Source organism: Odocoileus virginianus, chromosome X (genome assembly GCF_023699985.2).
Source record: "Odocoileus virginianus isolate 20LAN1187 ecotype Illinois chromosome X, Ovbor_1.2, whole genome shotgun sequence".
Taxonomy (NCBI): Eukaryota; Metazoa; Chordata; class Mammalia; order Artiodactyla; family Cervidae; genus Odocoileus; species Odocoileus virginianus.
The window spans coordinates 27,377,998-27,402,452 of NC_069708.1; the positions used below are offsets into that span (position 1 = coordinate 27,377,998).

At 42.4% G+C, this 24,455-nt stretch overlaps 4 protein-coding genes across 7 annotated transcripts in view; 2 read left to right on the forward strand and 2 right to left on the reverse strand.

The window, feature by feature from the left end:
• Window positions 1-17,229, reverse strand: part of P2RY4 (pyrimidinergic receptor P2Y4) — an 81,094-nt gene extending 63,865 nt beyond the window's left edge. Inside the window, exons 1-2 of one of the 2 annotated variants that reach the window (XM_070461906.1) lie at window positions 17,201-17,229; window positions 16,914-16,974 (exon numbers count right to left, since the gene is read on the reverse strand). Coding sequence is in view for 1 of the 2 variants with exons in the window: in XM_020882922.2 (XP_020738581.1) it covers window positions 12,129-12,142 (14 nt within the window). In the remaining variant the exon portion in view is untranslated. Of the gene's footprint in view, window positions 1-12,128; window positions 12,323-16,913; window positions 16,975-17,200 lie in introns of those variants that run through there. The other variant, XM_020882922.2, reaches the window with a different exon arrangement.
• Window positions 129-10,771, forward strand: ARR3 (arrestin 3). Its single transcript, XM_020882923.2, has 14 exons — window positions 129-183; window positions 338-382; window positions 4,916-5,115; window positions 5,237-5,296; window positions 5,456-5,523; window positions 6,169-6,304; window positions 6,489-6,573; window positions 6,827-6,899; window positions 7,296-7,433; window positions 9,215-9,298; window positions 9,556-9,579; window positions 9,754-9,806; window positions 10,109-10,118; window positions 10,675-10,771. Exons 1-14 carry the CDS (start codon window positions 129-131, stop codon window positions 10,769-10,771), a joined length of 1,128 nt encoding a protein of 375 aa, XP_020738582.2.
• Window positions 16,188-19,113, reverse strand: PDZD11 (PDZ domain containing 11). The gene is made up of 7 exons (XM_020882925.2): window positions 19,030-19,113; window positions 18,420-18,519; window positions 17,921-18,004; window positions 17,597-17,653; window positions 17,201-17,299; window positions 16,914-16,974; window positions 16,188-16,756 (listed from the first exon to the last, which is right to left on the reverse strand). Exons 2-7 carry the CDS (start codon window positions 18,504-18,506, stop codon window positions 16,722-16,724), a joined length of 423 nt encoding a protein of 140 aa, XP_020738584.1. The 5' UTR covers window positions 18,507-18,519; window positions 19,030-19,113; the 3' UTR covers window positions 16,188-16,721.
• A 91-nt stretch (window positions 19,114-19,204) lies between these two features.
• Window positions 19,205-24,455, forward strand: part of KIF4A (kinesin family member 4A) — a 128,896-nt gene continuing 123,645 nt past the window's right edge. Inside the window, exons 1-3 of one of the 3 annotated variants that reach the window (XM_020882985.2) lie at window positions 19,205-19,290; window positions 19,659-19,802; window positions 19,915-20,029. In XM_020882985.2, coding sequence (XP_020738644.2) covers window positions 19,683-19,802; window positions 19,915-20,029 — 235 coding nt within the window. In that variant the 5' untranslated portion in view covers window positions 19,205-19,290; window positions 19,659-19,682. Of the gene's footprint in view, window positions 19,310-19,658; window positions 19,803-19,914; window positions 20,030-24,455 lie in introns of all 3 variants that reach the window. The other 2 variants (XM_020882988.2, XM_020882986.2) reach the window with 2 other exon arrangements.

Genomic DNA, 24,455 nt, shown 5'->3' on the forward strand with positions numbered 1-24,455 from the left:
TGAAAGGGGAAAAGGGATAGGTGTGTGCGTCCTTCAAGGTCCCAGGGGTTTGGGTTGGGGCCTTCAGGGGAATCCATTAAAAGAAGATTATGTGAGTAACATGGGAGGTTGTTCCACAACAGCTATCCATGTACCTGGGGAAACGGGACTTCGTGGACCATGTGGACATGGTGGAACCCATCGGTCAGTGAGTCCGAAAAGGGAAAGAGCCTGGGGAGAAGGGGAGTGGGAGCAAGGGAGTGAAAGAAAGCCAAGAAAGGACCATGCAGAAGAGGAACTTGTTTCATAGTCTGAGGACTTTTCCTGACCAGAATGCCGTCTCTCCCCCTCTCCATAGATGGTGTAGTCCTGGTTGACCCTGATTACTTAAAAGGCCGAAAGAGTAAGTAAAAATCCTTGTTGGTCTGTGTATATGCTAGGGACCCCAACCTAAAATGTCACACACACCAGACAAGTAATCTGAATGAGTGGGCTGGACGAGTGGACCAGAGGGTTATAAGAAAATTAAAAAGTGGTGGGAACTGTGAATGTCTTATCTGATAGAAGCTAACAACTGGGAATTTCAGCTCTGTGTGGCCAAATTTTCTGATTGCTAAAGAGGAACTGGAAATAAAGGTCAGAATAAGACTTTAAGAGGCTCAAAGTCTGAAAAGATTCTAGTGCCTCTTCCAAATAATATTTAAAATAGATATATTTCTAAAGCATTAATTACATTTTCTTTTCCAAGATCACACAAAATTTACACGTGTGCTGAAATTTAATGCTTTTTTCTAAAATCTCTGATTTTCTCCCTTATTGTTGGTGGGGCCTTTGCTTCACTGCTAACCTGAACACACACTTAGACTGCCTACTGAAAGATCCAGTACACCAGAAATCCATATTATTAAAATACAGATTAAATTATTATAATTTGCATTAAGCAAATGTCCTGATTTTCAAATGTTGGCAGCTAATTAAGAGATTTTTTTAAAGCCCCGGATTAATCAAAAAACTTTATTTTTCCAAGGGCTGGATGTGACCTTCAGGCTGCCACTTTGCATTTCTTTTTCCCTTTATTTGCATATGTCTTTCCGTATCTCCTTGTGTAGGGAAACCCATTTTTTCCATTAAAAAAAATCCCAAAGAAATAAACAAAACAATAACTACAGCAAGTAACAGCAAAAGACATTACTCTGGTTATAGTATTATAGTTCCAGATTACACTGAAATAATTGCTTTGCCAATTTTTTTTCTTTAATTCTTGCTCTATGATCCAACAGATTGAAAACTGAGTTCGATTTGAAAAAGGTTCAGAACAAATTGATGAATACTAGTTCACATGCAACCTTTAGGTATTGTGGAATAAACCAAACTTAATTGCTCAGATTAAACAGTGCAGATAAGCAGTCCACCCACTTTTAAATATCAGAGGAATTTTGGGGTATAGCCAGTAAATTAATCAACTTATTTAAGCCTCTCAATTACTCTGTAGTTCTAAACCCTAAATCATTTTTTCACAGCCCTACAAAATTTTCAGAATAACCTACAGAAAAAAATCTTTAGTTTAAAAAATGTATGTCGACCCAGGAAATAAAATGTTTATTCCTTTAATTTTAATCTTCATGTCTCTTAGTTTTATATTATTATTCATTTAAGCTGTATGTATTTAAGTTTATTCCTTAGCTTTTTTTATATGCTTTGTTACTTTTATCAAGATAATCTTATTTGCATAACATTTCCAAATATGTATTTTTTTTCTTTTGAGGTGCATTTGTTGTAAAATACGCTAACACTACACCACTGAATGAAAAAGGCCAGTTGTAGGGCAATATATGTGGTAGCGTGAATGAAGTGTGGTTTAACAAAAATTGACGTGGGATCTCTCTGTATTATTTCTTATAAGTGCATGTAAATCTACAATGATCTCAAAATAAAATGTTTCATTTCAAAAAGGCAATGAAAGAGAAGTCATAAATATCTAAGGTGGCCTTATATTTAATTACAGAAACAAAGTTGGGAAGCAAATGAAACAAATTAAGAGCAGTTATCTTGAAATATGTATGATGGCAGGACTATGATTTCTCTTTTTATTCTTGTTTTCTAATTGTCACACAACTAATATGCATTATTTATATAGTAAACACAAATATAAATAACTTTAGAATAGATGTTGAATTAAAAAAATTAAAACAAGCTATTTCTTAACACAAAAAAGGATGATTGTAAACTGTCAGAGGATCAATAAGATCTTGGGGGTGGGGTGATGCCCTTCCCACCACATACCACAGCAGGATGTGTCAAGAACAATTCATCTGATTAACACACCCTGAGCTCATGGTCTATTAGATACCCTTTTGCCTGGCCCCTCCTCTTTTTCTGATTTCTCTCTTTCACTTCATCCCCTCCCTTGCTTCCTTCCAGCCATCTCTTTTCCTCATCTTCTCTGTTTTTTCCTTTCCTTTGCTCCCTCTTTCCTTTTCCTATTCTTTCTCTCCCTTTTCCCACTTTTTTTGGCATAACCGGGAAACCAAGATGAATTTAATTTGTTGTATCTTTTGAAAATTGTTAAGTTTGTCTTCATGAAGAAACATTAGAAAAGTACAAATGAAGGAGAAAGACTGTAATCCTCTCACCCAGAGATAATCACAGATATTTCAGTTCACATTTATTCATATTTTCTGTGTAAAAATATCTATATTTTTATTTTAAATGCTATATTATACATAACACTTTCTAATCTTCTTTTTTGCCTATGCAATATGTAAAAATCTATAACTTTTTTGGTTGCCTAGTACTATATTCTATGAGTGCACCATAATGTATTTAGCCAACTTTAACCACTGGACTTTTTTTGCTATGACAAACAACCCCATAAAGTACATGCTTGTATGTATTTCTTTTCATACTTGTCCAATTATTTCTTTAGACTAAATGCCTGGAAAAGGAATGAATGGCCAAAGGGTAGTCACACATTTTTAAAGCTTTCTATCGCCAAATTGCCCTTCAAAATGGTTGTACCAATTAACTCTCCCTCATGCAGGGTATGAGGCTGTCCATTGTCCCAGACATTATAAGCATTACCATTATCGTTACTTTCAGTCTTTGTTGTATCTTTTGAATATAGATTCATTTTCTTTGCTTGTTTGTAATTTTAAAATCAGATAATCTGACTGTTGTATATTTTCATTCCTTAAAAATACAAAAATAAGTTGGTTTCTACTAATGTGTGGCTTTTGGTAGTTTTCTTTTCTTTGGGTCAGGGCTCCTGATTAAAAATAAGATTCTCGACCCCTATTCCATTTTTTTTCCCCAACCCCTGTTGTAAATCTTTCCTTCCCTCAGTCTCTGTCACTGTCCTTGGACAGATATCTCTCTGTACCCCATCCCACACTCCACTAGTGCACTGAAGTAGCTTTCTATTTGTCCCAATAATCTTAGGTACTAGCTGTAATGTATAAGTTCAATTATCATTGTTCCATTTCTCTAATATTGCCATGATCATCATCATCATCCACATCTATAATCTAAATTTCCACAGGGATTTCTCGTACATCACCTCCTTACAACCATCCTGTGAATTAAGCTGGGCATACGAGTCTGGGCTTTAGAGTCATGTCTGAGTTAAAATCCTGGGCTGTCATTTAGCTGCTCTGAGCTCATTTTCTCTACCTATAAAACAGAGGTAATAACTGTAGAGCTCTTCTGCAGTCTTATTATTGACAGGTGAAATAACTGAGGCTCAGACAACACGAGGGATTTCCACAAGTTGTATGTAAACCTAGGTTCTGACCCTAGAGAATTATGCAATGAATACCCTGTACCCATCACCTAGTTTTAAAAAGAATTACAGAAACCAACTGAAGTCTCCCGCGTATCCTTCCCTAATCCCACACTCCTTCCTCCCTCCCTCCTTTCCTTCCTGCCTCCACCTCGGGTAATAACTATTCTAAATTTGACATTTATTGTTCCCATGATGATTCTATACTTCTAACTTTATATATCAGTAAGCAACTTTGGTATTGTTCTACATGCTTTTCAACTTTATATACATGTTATGATTGTGCATATCATCCTTCTTTTACTCAACTTTTGAGACCTAACCATGTTAATACACTGAGTTCAGGTTCATTATTTTAACCTCAGTTTAATATTCCATGATATGAATATACCATAACTGTTTACCTACTCTCCCATTGATAGGTATTTAAATTATTTCCAGTTTTCTGCTATGACAAACACTGACGCCATGGACATTTCATATGTTTCTCCTTATAGACAAGAGCAAGAGTTCCACTAAATTCTTTTTTTTTTTTCACTAAATTCTTCTTATTTCATAAGATATGAGCAGATTCCACTTTATTGGACAGTGCCCAACAGTTTTCCAAAGTGGCTGTACAAACATATACTCCCACCACAGTATGTAATCAATTGTTTCACATCTGGAGCATTGTTCAACACTTAGTGCTGTCAGACTTAAAAATTTCTGAGGAAGCAGAAATGTTCTCATTGTAGCTTTAATTTGCGTTTATCTAATCACTAAGAAGACTGGACATGTTTTCATATTTCATTGGCCATTCCATTCCACGCTTCTGTGTAGAGCCTATTCATACACTTAGCACACTTTTATATTGGAATGTTTGTGTTTTTATTACTGATTTGTGGGAGTTTTTTTAGATACTATGAACACTAAACTTTTGTTACATGTGTTGCAAATATTTCCTCTCAGGCTTTTGCTTGTTTCATTATTTATAAAGATTCTTAATGTAAAGAAGTTTTAAATTTTACTGTAGTCAAATGTGTTAATCCTTTTCTTTATGGCCATACTGGTTTGATAATATTACATTGTTTCTCATGTCTTCCTCTGAGCTTCCTCTGACGCCATTAAGACCTCCTTTCCCCCTCAGACCTGACAGGTCTCTTGTTCCTTTGCCTGCAGTGTTTGTCATGTTGACCTGTGCCTTTCGCTACGGCCATGATGACTTGGATGTGATTGGTCTGACATTCCGCAAAGATCTGTACGTACAGGTCCAACAAGTGGTCCCAGCTGAGCCCAACAGCCTCCGGGGCCCCCTCACAGTCCTGCAGGAGCGACTGCTGCACAAGCTGGGGGACAATGCCTACCCCTTTACCCTGCAGGTACTGACCCCAAGCCCTAGGTAAGGCTTCTACGGAAGATTAAGAGAGGAAACTAAACAAGGAGAACAGAGGAAAGGGGTCCCTATTTCTTCTGTTTGCTGACCTCCTTCTGATCCTTTAGATGGTTGTCAACCTGCCTTGTTCGGTGACACTGCAGCCAGGTCCTGATGATACAGGAAAGGTGAGGTCTGGGTTCTCAAAAAGACGGACAGAGGGATAAATGGACAAGACTGGAGAAAGGGACAGCTAAGGGATGGGATCAGACATTTCCTTACAAACCCATGAAGAAGGGAGTGGGCAGTGTCAGAAATGAGTTCTCTTTGCCTCTGCCCCCTTGCAGGCCTGCGGTATTGACTTTGAAGTGAAGAGTTTCTGTGCCGAAAACCTGGAGGAGAAAGTCTCCAAGAGGTATTTCTGTGGTCAACTTCAAAATCCCTGCCTCTAGCCTGTACCAGGAAACAGATCTTGCTATCAGGACAAAAACATCCTTACTTCTAACCTCTGTAGCAGCATCACCACCAATTCAGATGCCCATTTCTGATTCCCCTCTAATTTCTCTTCTTTGCTCTAGAGCATGAGTCAGCAAACTCTTCTGTCAAAGCCCAGACAAGAAATATTAGGCTTTGTGAACAATGTACTTCCTGTTGTACCTACTGAACTGTGCCACTGTAGCATGAAAACAGCCATGGGCAGTACGTAAATGAACAAGCATGGCTGTGTTCCAATACTTTATGAACATTGAAAATTGAATTTTATATAATTTCCACATGTCATAAAATATTGTTCTTTGATTTTTTTCAACCACCTGAAAATGTAATGACCATTTTTAGCTTGTGGGCCATACAGACACAAGCAGCAGACCAGACTTAGTCAATGAGCCATAGTTTGCTGACCTATGGTCTAGATACCTACCTTGAGGGTCCAGAGGCATTCTCTGAGGGAAACCTTCTGCCACCCCCACCAGCCAAATGAGGACTGGGCTATAGGTTTGGCACAAGAAAGGTCTGTGGGTCCTAAGGAGATGTTCTGGCTGTCCCCTTGGCCTCTATTTAGAGACTCTGTGCGGCTGGTGATTCGGAAAATACAGTTTGCCCCCCTGGAACCAGGCCCCGGCCCCTGTGCCCAGACTGTGCGCCGCTTCCTCCTGTCAGCTCAGCCCCTACAACTCCAGGCCTGGATGGACAAGGAGGTTTGTGACCCCCATTTCTTGCCCCCTAGCATGCAACCACTCTGAAACCCTTTCTTTATTGATCTCCTACTTGGGAAGACAAGGGTGGAGGCCAGGTCGGCAAGAGTGCTAAGGAAACAAATTCTAGGTCTTTATCTGAGTGTTCTCCCTCCAACCTTATAACGGGCCTCTCCTCCTGCTTTAGGTAAATTATCATGGCAAACCCATCTCTGTCAATGTTTCCATCAACAACTCCACCAACAAGGTCATCAAAAAAATCAAGATTTCAGGTGAGCTTCTTTTCCTGTCTCCCTGCCCCTGGTCCCAAATTCATAGGTCTTTTTTCCAGAACTCTGCCCCCACTTACCTAGTCTGCATTCATCTAGGCTTTCCTTCCATTGCAGGCTTATCAAAACATACATCTCTGTTCATCCATATATGCACATCTTAGTACATCACATGAAGTGTACCCGTGTACAAGGGCAGTGAGTTGGGGTCTTGAGGATGACTAACTATAGTCATGTGCTTTTCCTGGCTCTTCAGTTGACCAGATCACAGATGTCGTCCTGTATTCACTAGACAAGTACACCAAGACTGTGTTCGTTCAGGAGTTCACGTGAGCTGGCGCTGGGGCTGGGGTCAGAGAGCTGAGGGGTAGGGTGGTGGAAAGAGGGTGGGGGTCTGGAGACAGAGGAGAGGATTAGGGAAAGAAGGAAATGGGGAAGAGGGCAGGACTGAGGAAGGTCAAGGTGAGGGCTGATGTGGAAAAAGGGAGGGATTCTCAAGAGAGCTAGAGGGAGGATACCCACAAGAGGATCATCAATTCTGAGAGAGGGTGGGGGCATAAGATGATTTCCCACCAGAGTGAATCATTCCCACTCTCCACAGTCAGACATGTCAGCTCTCTTGGATATTCCAGTAGGTTCATGGAACTGTGCAAAATACTCTTGGGAATGAGAATCACTTAGTTGGCAAGCCTAGCTTAAGTTCTTCTCTTCTTTTCCTTTCAAAGGGAGACTATAGCTGCTAACTCCACCTTCTCCAAGAGCTTTGAAGTAACCCCGCTCCTGGCACCCAACTGCCAGAAACAGGGCCTGGCATTGGATGGCAAACTCAAGCAGGGTGACACCAATCTGGCCTCTAGCACAATGTAAGCTCACACGTAACTCCCAGCCTTCATTTTCTACCCCCCCAACCCATTCTGTGTGCTATATACAGTTTTGAGGTTTCACCTTCAATGAAGCCTACCTGTTTCAAAAAAATTTTAAACATTCAGAGACACCTCTAGGCAAGAGGGTCAACAGTAAGCTAAATAATACCCATAGGACCAATGACAGGCTTAGGTCATTGGCAATAAGAAAGGAAAAAGTGGATAGGAAAGATTCCTTATGTTGTCTATTTTACAGCTCAAAAAGGTCTTATGTATGGTACTGTTATCCTCATAAGAATCCCATTAATTAGGCTGGATATGTGTTCTTACTGTTTTACACTTAATGGCCCTGAGGCTCAGAGATGAAGGAACTTGTCTAAGCTTGCACAGTGGCAGAGGTGGAAAAGATGCTATCACATGTCATCTGGCTCTAACACTGCGATCTCTGTAGCAGCTACTCTCTAGTGAAGATAGAAGTTCAGTGGAAGACAGATGAGAAATGGAGAGAAAAGAGGACAAAAAAGAACATGATAGGAACTGATAGAATTATATCGTCATTCATTTGGTCCTATGCCTAACACTTGGAGGCCCTAGTGTAAGATGTGTCTCCTACCGAAAACCATCTGCCACCATCTGACAAGCATTCATTCCCACTGACTCTCTGTGCCTTATTAATCATGTAGCAATACATTGTTATTGCTTCAAAGAGCCTGAGAAATCATCCCAATAGCATTACTTTGCAGATAGAGGATCAGCATCCCAGGGCAATGAAAAATCTTGGAAAATCTCCAAGATCATATAGCTTTCTGTATTTTCCTTTTCTTAAAATTAATTAATTAATTTTGGCTGAACTGGGTCTTCGTTGCTGTGTGTGGGCTTTCTGTAGTTGAGGTGAGCAGGGGCTACTCTTCATTGTGGTGGCATCTCTTGTTTGTGGAGCATGGGCTCTAGAGTGTGTGGGCCTCAGTGGTTGTGGCACAAAGGCTTAGTTGCCCTGCAGCATGTGGAATCTTCCTGGACCAGGGACCGAACCTGTCCCCTGCACTGGCAGGCAGATTCTTATCCACTATACCACCAGGGAACTCCTGTGCCTTATTTTTCAATCAGTCAGTTTTCATTGAATGCTTGTTACATACTCATTCCTATGCTATGCAATGTGGGAGGGTACAAAGAAGTTGAAGATAGTCTCTGCCTTCAGTTTATGGCTTAAATGGGGAACAAAGAGGAATGCAAATGCCATCTATCAGTTAAATGTTAGTATGTGTAGTTCAGATTATAAATCCAATAGGAGTTCAAAGAAGCCAGTATAGCTGGAGGAGACAGAAGGAGCTAGATCTTGAAGAATGTGTTGGATTTGGATAGCAATAGAGGAAGAAAAGAGAGTTCCAAATTGGGAATATAGCCTGGGGAAACGTTAGAAGGTAACAATCTGCAAGGCTTGTTCTGAGCAAGGAGAGAGGATGGGTCCAGATAGGTCGTATCCCAGGTGTTAGGGAGTTAGGGCAGGAAGGTTAGAGAGGCTAGGTGGGGCCAAATTGTGAAGGGTTGTGAAAGTCAAGCAGTGTACTAATTATATTCAGAGAGGTAGCCTCCTGAGCAGAGGGTGACATGGTAAAACTGGATTTGAGGAACAGAAATGCGATCCCAATGAGTAGATCAGAGCCTGGGAGACCTGTCACATGACAAAAGATGCACAGGAAGGGACTGGGGGATTGAATGAGTTAGCTCCCTCGCAGCCATTTCCCCTCAAACACACAACAATGAATACTACCACCTCCCAGTCTTCAACCAGGAGTGGACAAGGAGCTGCTGGGGATCCTGGTGTCCTACAAAGTCAGAGTCAACCTGATGGTGTCCTGTGGAGGGTGAGTGAGAATGCAGGGTCTGTCTGGGCAGGGGCTGGGGAGCCACTTTTGTTTTCCTCCCAGTTTGACTGACCCATTCAACCCACCCCTTCTCTGGACCCGTTTCCCAAACCTGTGAGCTCCATGAGCAGGCTACCTTCCCTTCCAGAAACCGATTCTGTGGTTGAGTTGGCCTTACAATCCCTAATTCCCCTGTCAAATTAGGTTGCTACTTTCCACTTCCAGCTGCTAATTTTAGGGTGTCATTCTACCCTCAGCATCCTAGGCGACCTGACAGCCAGGTAAGAGACTGTGGGGTGGAGGGAACCAGGGCAAGAAAGGGAGGATGCAATCAGGAGATCAAAAGAGTGATGAGGGAGAATCTAAGGGCATCCTAGGACCAAATAACTGAGGGAGAGAGGTTCAGGGAGTGGTCTTGGAGGGAGATCTGTAACTCAACCTTGGGATCCTTGCAGTGATGTTGGTGTGGAGCTCCCCCTGATCCTGATGCATCCAAAGCCTTCAGACGGTGAGTGACTAGGTGGGACTCACAGGAACAGTGGTCCCGAGGGTTGGGGACCAAGCCAATTCTGATCTCCTGAATCTAGGACTAGCAGTTTGAGTAGAGATTCTATAGCAGTAGGTAGGGTGGGTGAATAGGTTTTCAGGGCAATTGTGTGTATGCGTGTGTGCACTCACACATGTGTGTGTGTGTTGTGTATATATGAGAGGGAGATGGTCAAAAAGGGAGAGGGAAGAGTAACAAGACATTTCTTCAGGGAACTTATCAGCTTTAATCCATATTTCCTTCCCTCTCTATGCTCACTACAGAGGCTGCTAGGTAAGAAAATGTGAGGCCTGGAAACCTCGCCCTCCACCCCTTTCCCCATGCCACTCTCCGTTTTACGACAATGGAAATGTTAAAAAGCTTCCCTGGAGTGTTGCTTTCAATAGGTGTGCAGTGGAAACATATGGTTTAAACTTCGTGTCGTAGTTCAGTACAGTGCTTTTCATAAGCCCCACTTTCCCTTTTTGCATCCCCCGCCCTCCACCTCCTGCTCTTCTCCCAGTCGTCCTTCACCCTCATCCCTTCCAGTCTTTTCTTTTTTCCCTGCCTCCTAGCCCTTATTTCTCCTGTTTTTCATTTTTCCATGCCTTCTCTCCTTCCCACCCCCCATTCTTATTTCCCCTCTGAGAGTGGGGGGGACTTTTGTGTTGGGAGATTGGGGAAGGAATGAAGGAAACAAGCCCAGTGTGGTCCATGTGGGGCGAGGGCAGCTGAGAGGGGGTGAGGGTCTGAGCTGAGTGGCAAGGAAGGGATCATTTCTCTGGGGTCAGGAAATTGGAGTGGATGATGCTCAGAGAGTTGTTCCTAACCCTCTGTTCCCTTCTGCAAGCTCTGAGGACATAGTCATCGAGGAGTTTGCTCAGCAGGAGCCCAATGGAGAGGACAGCAAGGAGGCTTTGGCAGCTGAGGGGGATGAGGGCAGCTGAGCACCTGGCTCCAGTACCTATGTGTGGGGGTCCCACTGCAACACTCAATAAATCAGCTTGTCCGGATGTGCCTTCTGATCTCTTTGGTACTTCCTCCTCTTGGAGGAGGGTAATGGAACTATCTAGAATGAACCAACTCCCCCTCTCCAAGCCTCCCACCCCCAATCCACACCAGTGATTAGATTTCCTGCAGCACATGCTTTACCTCCAAACGATCCGACTTCCCTCTGGCAAGGCCACCTACCCTCTGTGAGTGCTTCAGCTTTCCTGGCCATCCCTGCCCTCATCCCACCCCCAACTATCCCACTCCCAGGATCACACACGGCCCAGCTGCCCCACCTCAGGGCTGTGGGCAGGGCCTGAGAGGGCATGGCCCCAAGCCCAGGCCTGAAGGTGACGTTGATGGTTGGATGGAGTGCCAAGTGACCCCAGGCAGCAAGTGCCACCCATCTGCCAAGCACAAAGGACACCTCAAGGCCCACCGCCAAGGCTTCAGCCTTGGATCCATCACACCCGAGCACCCAGTCTCTGTGCAAATTCAAGCCCTGCAATCCTTGGCTGGCAGAGTGGTGGGGGCCTAGGTTGGGCTTTGGGGATAAGAAGATGTGATGGTATGGAATGGAGTAGGGGGCTCTCAGGGGAATCAATATCCATTTCACCCAGGGTGTCATCTGGCCTACTTATTCTCACCCACTTTATGTACAAGAGCTTGGAAGGCACCTGCTGGGTGAGCCCAGTACAAGGCATCACACAGTACCTTTTTGCCCCCTTCTTTGACCAACTTACCTGGGGATTCTTTTCCTCAAAGTTATCTATTGTAAGCGTTGAAAAGTTGAACCAGGACACTTTTCAAGGGCCATTCTCTACTTCTGGGTCTAAGACTGCCTGGTACTGGGAGTAGAGGAGGGGTACAGAGTAAGTATCTGCCCCTCCTTTGCAGGCAACCTTTGGCATTGACTTCCTGTCTAAGGTCATGTCCTTGGAGGACTGAATAGTGAGTGTTCACTCCCACGTCACTAACCGGGTACCTCAACCACTTAGGCCTATTCATCACAGTAGGGTAGCACCTTATTGTGCTGTGCTTACTGTAATGTAAGCCCACATTACCTGTGGATAAAGGAGAACTAAACAGTGAAACCTCTACAAAAATAACTAAATAAATAAGAAAAAAAAGTGAAACCTCCCCAGATCACCAAACCTTGTGCTGTTTCTTTTTCTGTCTCTTCTCATCTAATCTCTACCTGTATGTAACAAAGTACAAATAGTCTCGAATACTTAAATCTGTTGCTCTGTAGGGTCTTCCTTAATGAAAACAGTCTACTGAGTTAGAACCTCTCTTAGGATGGTAGACACTTACTTGGTTGTAGCCATAGCCGCTACTTTTCAGGAACCCAATTTCCTTGACTCTCTTGATTTTCCCTTGATTAAATTCTAGCCTTTAGAAAGCTAGTTAGCTGCAGTTATGGAACACAGCTGGCTAGAAGCACTTTCGCAGCCTAATTTCTAGCAACATTCGTGATTCAATTATTGCTGTGGTTGTCTTCAACATCACAAGTGGATATTATGCCGCATTTCACCTGAAAAGGGGATTGCAGGAAGCAATAGAGGGGTTGGTAAAACTAGCACAGAGGATAAAAACAATACAAGCATGAGTGCATAAGGAAAAAAAAAAAAGACGAGCAGAGAGGAAGACAGGTACGTTATTCTCTTTGAATCTCAACTAAATGTTTCAACTCTCTGCAACACATTATCCTGTAGACATCAATTTTTTTGAGGAAACAGATAAGTGGGTAGAAGATGTATGAGCATAGAGAGGTGATTATATCATTACCATGTTGGTGGGTAACAAGATTGATCTGAACAAAAGGAAAGGCATAACTACAACTGCTTCTGGCATGTCTAGCTCAGTCCCAATGGGGAGGGTCTCAGTTCAGTTCTGTTCAGTTGCTCAGTCATGTCCGACTCTTTGCAACCCCATGGACTGCAGTGTGCCAGGTTTCCCTGTCCATCACCAACTCCCAGAGCTTGCTCAAAATCATGTCCATTGAGTCAGTGATGCCATCCAACCATCTCATCCTCTGTCGACCCCTTCTCCTCCTGCCTTCAATCTTTCCCAGCATCAGGGTCTTTTCCAATGAGTCAGTTCTTCACATCAGGTGGCCAAAGTATTGGAGTTTCAGCTTTAGCATCAGTCCTTCCAATGAGTATTCAGGACTGATTTCCTTTAGGATTGACTAGTTGGATCTCCTTGCAGTCCAAGGGACTCTCAAGAGTCTTCTCCAACACCAAAGTTCAAAAGCATCAATTCTTCAGCGCTCAGCTTTCTTTATAGTCCAACTCTCACATCTATACATGACTACCGGAAAAACCATAGTTTTGACTAGACGGACCTTTGCTGGCAAAGTAATGTCTCTGCTTTTTAATACTTTACTCTATTTACTTGAGAGATTTACCTGTGTCGGGGATTAGAGCTTTGAGGCTTCTTGGTCCTAGGGAAGCATCATTATACCTCAGAAAGGACTATCCCTATCCAGTAACTCTGGGTCAGAAGGGGGTCTTACCACTATCTGATCACTTCCTTCATTTCTCATTTATCCAGAGAAGTCCCTCAGAGGAGGCAGAATTATTGAGTCCAGTGCCAAAACCAGTTGCAATGCAAAAAATATAACTCATGTTTCTTTATAATCTCTCCATTGCATTTGTCCCTAGTTATTCACCATGGCTTACTCTTTCGGATAACCTTGGCTTATCCTATTGTGGGGTGGGGGTAAGGTTCATCTCCCTACTCTGCAGTGCAAAAGGTTCATGTTCCTGAACCTGACCTTTGTTTTTTCTTTCACACAGAAACACACATACACATACACAGAGCTATTCCAAGCCATGGCTTCTGCCCTTCTTTCCAGAGGTTAATTCCTCTCTGCTGAAGGAAGAGGAAAGGCTCCTTTCTCCCAGTCTTGCTGAGGTATGGAGGGTACAAGCAGAGTAGGCAAACTTCCTTTGCTGAGTTGATGGCCAGGCCAATTTTTCTGCCTGACATACTGAAGGGGAAATGGGACTAACTTCAGCCCAAAGCAGCTGCCTGTTTTGCTTTTAGGTGAAAGGGATGAGAAGATAAAAAGTTCTTTTCTATGTCTCCCAGAAGATGCCCCTGAGAGTTGAGATTTGACTCCAGCCACTTCACTCTACTTCCTTCCTTCTTTTTTTTTTTTTTTTACTTCCTTCCTTCTTTAACACACACTTCGGTGGTGAAATCCAACTGGGACCCTCCAATAAGTCAGGCATCAAAAACCATTGTTCCAGGTGACAGCTTAGGCTATCTCTCTGCCTAATTTGATCAGTTTGCTGGATTTGGGCTTCCCAGTTCCAGTCCTCCCCCACTTCACGTTTACAGTTTAAATACTTGGCCACTTACGAAGCTCTTATTCAATTCCTAGGCTTAGGAGTAAAACAAAACCCCTGAAAATGCTATCTTTTTTCCTTGACCATTTCTCAGTTACAAGGTGGAAAGTTCTTGCAGAGTCCAGGAATCAATCCCACCTGACCATGTGGGATGTCTTACTGATAAACAACATCTGCAGGGGATGCAATTCTACAGCAGCTAGAATATCTCAAAGACCAACACAGTTCCTTCTCCATTGTTTTCTTATCTACACCTTCGATATATGACAGGTCCTTTCACCTCAGTCTCTTATCGCTTGCGCCTTCTCCACACCATACCTACACCTCCACAATGCAGTTGCACCACGGTGGTATCCCAACACAGAACCATTCTAAGTACTTCAAAGTAAGAACCAATTTAGGGCAAGAGGATTTTTGCCTCTTAGGCCCGTGGCACCTGGCTGGGACTTTTTACCCTATTCACTACACTTCTTAGATGAGTTGTTTTAAAACCTTTTACCCACAGGGAGAGTCTTGAACCTCAACATTCAGTAGACTCAGCCAATATGCCTTTGTGCATCTCAGCCCCTAGTTTCTTACTCAGATGGCCATTGGGGGGCAGCAGAGCAAATAGGAACATATATTCTACGTGGGGCTGGGGGAGGATTTCACTGGTGGCTCAGATGGTGAAGACTCCACCTGCAGTGGAGACCCAGGTTCCATTTCTGGGTTAGGAAGATTTCCCTGGAGAAGGGAACAGCAACCCACTCCAGGATTCTTGCCTGGAGAATTAATTCCATGGAGAGAAGAGCCTGGTGGGCTACAATCCATGGGGTCACAAAGAGTCAGACACTACTAACACTTTCACTTTCCAGGAAACACAGAGACAGCTAGATTGACTGTACCTCCAAATCTGCTCACCAGGATGTTGCTACCTGACAATAGCACCGAGCCTCTAGTAGAGCTGGGGTTGCGGGGGGTGGGGGGTACTTATAGGAAGAACCAGAACTTCCTCACAGATATGTTACTACTATTTAGAACAGTTTCCCATATTTGAAGACTTACTCAAGTTCATTAAAAAGAAGTGGCATGGAAACCCTGGTTGATTAGTGCTTGGCAGAGTCAGTAAACTGGATGGTTTGTGCAACATTTGGGGAGAGTAGAGTGGCAAAGTGAGTTAACTGTGGCAACATGAGTAGAAGTGGTGCTGAAAGTACAGAGGTGCAGCCTTCTAATTGTGATTTTTAAAAACTGAGGCATAGTTGATGTACACAATTGTACTGTGACTTTGAATAAAAAGATCTTTAAGTACAAAAAATAAAAAATAAATATATTTTTAAAAAATCACACATTTAGGCTACATCTCAAACCAACAGCGTCACTCTTCAGGGGGAAGGGCCTCAAAATATATATTGAAGTTTCCCAGGATTCTTCAAGGAAAATTTGGGACTTTCATTATGGGGTACAACTTCATGCCATATCTCATTAAATAACTTTCTATTCTTAATGGGTATTGTGAACATGTCAATGGCATTACACATGGCCTGGAATATCTAACAATGGATTGCTAAGAACATGGCAGAAGGCTATTTGGGGGTTGGGGTGAAGACAAGGGGGAAATCAGCAAGCAGTCAGTACTACTCAACCGACCAGGTGGAAATTGGGAACCGATTGCTTACTGCTATCCCTGAAAAGAAATGCATCTAAGCGTCTCCCTTAGTTTATGTTCCAGATGAAAGAATCTGGGAAAAGAGAAGACAGACTATATTAATACTGGCCCCTGCACAGAAGTGGCCATAGTTCATGGGGGAAGGGACACTGTTTCCTCCAGTACCCCTCACCCTATACCCATTCCTCAGTCATACTGCAGATAAGCTTCCTGGGTCTCCCTAACATTCTGGCCAGAAAGAGATAATTGTGAAGCACGTATAGTGTTGCTCTGTTGCTTCTAGTGGTTCCTGTCTTTGGAAGAGCTTTTATTTTTATCTCAAAAGCATTTACCACCCAACCAGTATCATTCAAAAGTCACACCAACATGTCCTCAGCATTGTGTTTTACTTTTTTGCAGGGAGAAAATAGAATGAGGGAGGGGAGGAAAACAGGGTTCCACTGCAGTCTCCAAAGTGTATGGGTATATAGTAAAAGGATGGGATGAGATGGTCAGGCAGATTAGCGGGGAGGCCCCCAAGATCCTTTTTTCTACTGATTTGTATATGCTAATGAAAATGACATGACATTTGTGGAATTGCCTAGCACATGGTATTCAATAAATGTCAGCTGCCTTCTCTAGCAGGGTTCTCCACAGGCTAAGAGTTACCTAGACATCACCATCCTTCTCCTTCCAGGGTATGAAGCCCACATAGAAACCTAGGGAACTCAAAGCACAGGACAGTTGGGAAAATGCAGTTGGCTGGCTGGCTCAGTGCAGGGTCTCGCTGTCTCCCCATCCTCCCGACTCCACTCTCCTCACTCCTTCAGGGTGAGGCTGAGAGTAGTTTCCCAAGTGGCTTCCCTGAGACCTAGCTAGCTTGTCCTAGGAGATCCCATGTAGAGGGCTGTGGGTTGCACCTCTCTAGTGCACAGTCCTCTCTTTCTGGCGATGATAATCTTGGGGAAAACAAGAAAGAAAAGGAAGAAAAGCACAGGTTATTTTCTGGCCTGAGCTCCCAACTCCCCATCACCAACTTGTGGGGCCTCTAGTAATCAGCATTTAAAGAGTCCCACTGAGGGTCCTACCAGGTAAGCAAAAAAGAGAGGCACTTACTGTAGGGAAAGAAACGGACCCTCATGCTGATTTCTCGAGCTGTCTTCAGGATCTCAACAGCCTGGAAGGAACATGGCAGCTTGTACAAATGAAGAGATACAACCCAGGACAGAATCATAGCAGGAGGAAAGTAGTTTGCCACTCCAACCTTCTGGGTCACCAATAGCTGCCTCCCTCTTATCAAGGTGAAATTCTTTCTTATCAAGTTACATATTAGGCTAATCTTATCTGCTGCATCCTATCTGGGATGGCTTCTAGCCTCACCACAGCCCAGGTGCTGTGCTCACCTTGCTGTGCTCAATATCTTGGAAATCCACATCATTCACAGCTAGGACTTGGTCCCCTTCCTGAAGTCCTGCTCGATGTGCATCAGAGTCAGGAATCACCTGTTGGTAAGGAGAGAATATATATGATCAAGGTAGGATAATTTCAAACAATGTAAGTGAAATTAAGTGCTGTTCAAATGTAAGGTACTATACTGGTTGTGTGTGTGAGAGAGAGAGATGATGTGGGGAAACAGGTGGCTTGCAAGGTAGGAAGTTGTAAGTGGGCAAGGACAGTCTCACTATGCCCATTCTATAAGCCTATTGAATCATCCTTCTCCCCAGCCTTGAGACATCAGGGTTCAGCAATCGGATAACAAAGGGAAGTAGCCATCCATATTGCCTACCAGGCAGACACACCTTGGAGATAAAGATGCCCAGCTGGGAGGCCTTTCCTCCTCGGATGTTAAACCCCAACTGTAAGACAAGAGCACAAAAGGGGGCTCAATACAGACCACAAACACAGGAATATCTAGTAGCATCAATGTATAATAGCTTGCCTTATGCCCCTCAGAGAGCAGTCAGAAGTTGTGGAAGTGGCATCTCAGCTTTTCTGCTCATAAAAGGAAGTTTCTTCACCTTCTTATCTGCTTCCCAGTTCATCTCCCCCAACCATGGCCAGCTTCTGGGCCTGGTATGGACAAACCTAGCCTGGAATAAGAGGCAATTGTTCCATAAGCTCACCTGAGCTCCGGGGGGCTTCTTCAGTGTAACGATGCGGGGCAGAAACTGGGTCAACTCATTGTTGTAGTCTGGATGGTATACCCTCTGCAAGACATAGCAACCCCAGAAATCTTATTATCAGGCTTACTACTTTCATCCAGAACACAAACACATCACCCTGAAGCCAGGAGAAGGTGAAATCATGGACTTAGTTTAAGTAAAACAGATAACACTGTCCAAACAGGTAGATAGATAGCAATGGGGAAATGCTAGCGGCCCAGGAGCCCCTCACTTCTTTACCTCAACAGAATGAAAATTAGGGCTCTGAATTTCCAGAATTCTCTGGTGTAATGGATTCTGGTAGGAAGATTCCACAAGAAGCGCCCAATGGGCCCAGTTGCTCAGAATCCAACTTCTAGCTAAGATTCACTCTCCCTTGAGATTTCTAACTGCCATCCTACCTTTCATATATCATCCTGTGCCTATGGGAAAAAAAATTCCTTGTACAGATGGTTCCCACCTCATGAGGAGGAATCCATGCTGGGGGATTCTCATAGGCAGGCAGGAAAACCACCGGGTAGTCATCGTAAGGAATCCGGCTGTCCATCTCCAGCAATGACCTGGAATGGAAGCATGAATCAAAGCTGATGAAAATGGTTTAAAAGGGAAAACAGCCCAGCAAGTTTCAGAAAACAACCCCAACCCATTCCAAGGCTGTCAGTCTATACGCCCAGCCCACTTCTAGGTAGGTGATAGATTTTGGGAGAGAAGGAAGAAAACTATCAACTTGGCTGAATATTTGGATGCTAACAACCTGTCAGATACACTATAGAAACAATCTGCTTTCTCACAACAATCTTGTGAAACGTATGTTACCGTCCTCATTCTAGAGAGGAGGAAATCAGGATCGAATCTAAAAATATCTGACTACTTTCGAAATTCAACGGAATACTGATTCCAACTATCCATAGAAACTCGGGGCAAGGCACCGCCCCACATTCCCTAATGTGATCAGTAATGGTGGAGGTCTGCAGATTGGCCTTTCCTTCACCACCAGCTGCCTTCCAGATCTTTTCCCCACATTGTGCCTGAGTCCTGTGCCCACAGCACTGTAAAAGTTGTGTTACTACCTCTCCAACCAGCAGGCCTCAGGCCGCGAGTCTCAGCTCACCGCCAAGTCAGCCTGGGAACCGGAAGCGGATGTTAGGCTGAGTCGGAAAGAGGCGGGGTCGGGGCGCGACGCGCAAGTCCCCCTCCCGTGCGTCTTCCTGCGCGCGCCGTGTGCGTGCTCCGCCTTCAGGTTGTCTACGCTCCGATTGGCTGGCGCCTCCGGGAGTGATTTGAAACTTGGCGGTTAAAGCTCTGGTTGGGACAGGGCGGCGGGAGACCTGGTAAGGGACGTTTAGTTTGGTGAGTTAAGGGGGCCCCTTAGCTCAGGATCTGCCCTTCCCGGTACCCTGGTGCTTGGTTCTTTGTCGTCGTCTCCGCTGGGCTTTTGCTTTCCATTTCAGAGGCTACTTCGCTGTTTTCAGAGGGTCAGGATGATGGGCAGTCCTGTCGTGGCCAAGTCCGAGAGACAGTGACTTTCCCGAGGCAGCGATCCCGCTGGGAGGGAAAAGCTGCCGCCGTAGGCTACCGCTGACTTCCCTAACCCACCACACCCTCCAAGGAGGGCCAGAACTGAAGGAGGACGCTCTCCCACTCCTGCCGACCTACCAAGGTTTATCAAAGAGCATCTTTTTCTTTTTTTTACCCTCAGCAGAGACGGTGCGGAAGTAGGATCATGAAGGAAGAGGTGAAGGGCATTCCTGTAAGAGTGGCACTGCGATGTCGCCCTTTGGTCCCCAAAGAGATTGATGAGGGCTGCCAAATGTGCCTTTCCTTCGTACCCGGGGAACCTCAGGTGCGTAGTGGAGTCCTGGGCCTCCCTCTGAACAGCTGGTGCCAAATAGCAGTGAGGGGCATGGTCTAGCCTTTCTTTTTTTTACTTACTCCTTGTCGCTTGCCTTCTCTAGGTGGTGGTTGGTACTGACAAATCCTTTACCTACGATTTTGTGTTTGACCCCTCTACTGAACAGGAGGAAGTCTTCAATACAGCAGTAGCACCACTCATAAAAGGTGTATTTAAAGGTGAGACTGGTTGATTCTTCAAACGGTTCTTGAACATACACTATGTGTCAGGCACTGTGATTGGGTGCTGCCAATACAGGAATGGATGAAACATGAGTCCTGCCTTCAAAAAGCCCACAACCTAAGAACTAACCCAATGGAAGTAACTTTATGCTGTGTTTGCTTTCTATGATTCCGCCCGTCGTTGGCTTGTATATGTTTTTGATTGTTTGCTCTGAAACCTCGTTAGATTTTAAGTTCTTTGATGGGTGCTGATGAGGCACTAGTTGAGGCCCAGGCACTGCAAAACCTCTTGAGGAATTCAGAGGGAAATAATACAGCTTCTGGGCCCTGAAAGAGTTCAAAGTCCAGGGGCAGGGGTAGGAGTGAAAGTAGACGACTACGTACACACTTTTAAACACATAAGAAATATTAAACTTTTTGCTTCATTTTTTTAGACAAAAGTATTTTAATTGTTAAAACCTTTGAGATTTCCTAAAGCCCCTGAATACACTGGCCAGTTAATAATCTTGATTACAGAAAGAAGCCAGTGCTTTAGTGTTGTTTGAGACTATGGCAAAGTTCTGAAGAAGGGAGCAGTGCCAGAGGGGTGTCTAATTGTTAGTCTAGTATAGTGGTTATTCAAGATTCAAAGGATTTAAAAGAAGTAGAACCGTGGCATACTAGTCCTTTAAAGTTCAAAGGGATATTTATACATCATCTAGTCTATTTTTCTTTCCATCCAAAGAAAGGTGCTTTCTAGCAATATCTCTCTTAAGTGAACTTCCAGCGTCTGGTTAAAATTTTTTTCTTTGACAGAAATATCACAGATTGGTTTTTGGACTACTCTAATTGTGTTAGATTATATTGATATGAAATTTGCTTCCCAGTAATTTCTACCCAGTGACATTAGTTCATTAGTTCATCCCTCTAGATAAACAGAAGCCTTCTTCCAGGCAACAGCTACTCACATTTTTTTTCACTTTTTAAAATGATGTCATGGCTTAAGACACATTGAACACTTTGTTTCAGATTTTTAAAATAGTAAAGCTGTAATTTCAAACTTAATTTCAAACAAATGTTGCAGGAACAGCATAAAGTACTTTTTTTTTCTGAACCCTGTTACATGAGTTGTTGACCTGTTGGTCCCCTGAATACTTTAGTGTATATTTGCTACAAACAGGAGCTTTCTCCTGTGTAACTACAATACGACCATCAAAATCATGAAATTAGCATTGTTACATCACTACCATCTGGTACTCAGACCTCATTCAAGTTTCACCAGTTGTCCCAATAATGTCCTATATAGCAAAAGGATCTAGTTCAAAGTTATATGGTGTATAGTTGTACTGTCTTCTTTATTATAAAACTCATTTAGTCTTTTGACTTTCATGATCATGACAGTTTTGAAAATCACAAGCCAAGTTTGTAAATGCTGTTTGTTTATGATTAGATTCAGATTGTATATCTTTAGCAGGAATATCGCAGAAGTGGTGCTGTATTCTTCTCATTGAATCCTATGGGACAGCACACAATTTTGATTTGTTCCATTACTACTGATGTTCTTTTTTTTTTTTCCATTTATTTTTATTAGTTGGAGGCTAATTACTTTACAACATTGCAGTGGTTTTTGTCATACATTGAAATGAATTAGCCATGGATTTACATGTATTCCCCATCCCGGTCCCCCCTCCCACCTCCCTCTCCACCCCATCCCTCTGAGTCTTCCCAGTGCACCAGGCCTGAGCACTTGTCTCATGCATCCAACCTGGGCTGGTGATCTGTTTCACCCTAGATATACATGTTTCGATGCTGTTCTCTTGAAACATCCCACCCTCACCTTCTCCCACAGAGTCCACAAGTCTGTTCTATACATCTGAGTGTCTTTTTCTTTTTTTGCATATAGGGTTATCGTTACCATCTTTCTAAATTCCATATATATGTGTTAGTATACTGTAATGGTCTTTATCTTTCTGTCTTACTTCGCTCTGTATAATGGGCTCCAGTTTCACCCATCTCATTAGAACTGATTCAAATGAATTCTTTTTAATGGCTGAGTAATATTCCATGGTGTATATGTACCACAGCTTCCTCATCCATTCGTCTGCTGATGGGCATCTAGGTTGCTTCCATGTCCTGGCTATTATAAACAGTGCTGCGATGAACATTGGGGTGCACGTGTCTCTTTCGGATCTGGTTTCCTCAGTGTGTATGCCTAGAAGTGGTATTGCTGGGTCGTATGGCAGATCTATTTCCAGCTTTTTAAGGAATCTCCACACTGTTTTCCATAGTGGCTGTACTAATTTGCATTCCCACCAACAGTGTAAGAGGGTTCCCTTTTCTCCACACCCTCTCCAGCATTTATTGCTTGTAGACTTTTGGATAGCAGCCATCCTGACTGGCATGTAATGGTACCTCATTGTGGTTTTGATTTGCATTTCTCTGATAATGAGTGATGTTGAGCATAGGGTAATATCTGCCAGACATCTCCACTATAAAGTTAATCTTTTTCCTATCTATATATTTGGAGGACCATTATTTTATTCTAATTTTCTTCTAATTAACCATCCCTCCTTTCCTTTAGCCATCCCTAAAGAAAAATATGGCATCCAGACCCTGTATTATTCTGTTATCTTTCACAGAATGTACCGTCACAACTTCATAAGAATGTTAAAGTTCTACTGTTACATTTTGTTTCTTTTTTTGAAAGTGTGATTTTTTTTTTGTTCATATATCACAAAAGCAAGGCTTCATTCACAATATGAATTACATACTAAATAGTTATTCCAGCATTAAACCGATTTCTGGAATCCCTAAACAATGTAGTGTGTTTTGCAACCATACTCAAGTTTTATGTTTTACATACAAAATACATTCTTTACATTAAAGTACATATTAACAAAGCTAAGTTCTAGAAATCATATATCCTCTAAGACTACTTAATGAAAAGTCCCTAGTAGGGAATTAAAAAAAATAATAATGCATCCATTTTTGTAGAAAATGAAGTTTATCTCTGGACTTTTTTTTTTTTAGTAAATATTCCCTTTGTCAAATAGTTCTGCAGATGAATGGCAAACACCTATTTCTAAAATGAAATGGCACTGGAAAATAGCTAGTGAAATTTTTTCAAAGTAAAAGTATATCCTTTACTTGAGTTTCAAGAAGTTGTAGCTACATAATATATTAATAAAAATCTGAAATAAAATTATTCCCTGTTAATCCCTTTACAGTTTCTTAAAAAAATATTAGTGGAGATAAATTATCTACCAGCTTTTAAATCTCATTATATTCACTGAACAAAAATAAATTTAGTTTCAAAACATTGCCTGTTAACAGTGAAGTATTATAAATAGTCCATGTTAAGCTTTTCTCAACTCATTTCTATAAAATATTTGATTAAAAATAAAATGGGAGAAACATTTAATACTTAATGGAAGATACCAACATCTTTCCAATATAGAATTTAACTCACAAAAAATTTAAATAAAACCTTAAATATTTTAAAAAATACAATACCAAAAAGTTTCTAATGTAGATTTGCTTCAAAAATGTTAGTGCGTTTAGAATTAACTAGCTTTCAAGAATTGATACCTTTGGAATACAACAGTATTCCAACTTTAATTCATAGGAATTTTAAAATTATACATTCTAGTTTATAGTTCTGAAAAAAAAACTGAACTAAATTGCTCTTTCAAAACATCTTTAGTTGTCAGAAAAAAAAATGTGTTGGTCACTACTTGGCCCATAATATACAGTTAATAAACTGGTTCTAGCATGAGAGGTCCTCCTTTTTGTTTAATGGAAGCTTTCATTGTCTATTTTGTGGTATTGCTTTTATATGAAGAATAAGTAGGAAAAAAATAGCCACAAAAGTGTCAAAATGACAGCATCCTGTTTCTGACAATATATACATACAAGGGCCAAGTTACACATTTGGAAGTGACTGCTCTAAAACTAATCTGAGCTGAGGGCCAAGTTACACATTTGGAAGTGACTGCTCTAAAACTAATCTGAGCTGTAAGTGCTAAAAGCAACAGCAGAACAGACTGCAGACTTTAGATTCACAAGCCTCAGATTGACAAGGAGAGTTAAGTGGAAACTCCTTGATGCTGCTCTTTCAACAGTGCAGTGGAGATTAGTTTAGATATTAAACCACAAGAATTCATTCTAATGAATTCTTTGCAGCATTTGGAAGAGAGGGCAGAAGATACATTAACTTGGCACTTTGGGGTTTTTGTGGACACATACCACCAATATGTCCCTTTCACTTACTGTAAGTGTAGAAATGCTTTTTAGTTAATGCTTAATAGTTAACAATGTTTGCTTTAAGAAGCCAGTTAGTAACACTTTCAAGATTTGAATCAAATTTTAAAAATTTTGCAAAGTACACAGAAAGCAAGAGTTAGTAACTATATTTTATTGTGTGACCAAGCTGTCCTCAGAGTAA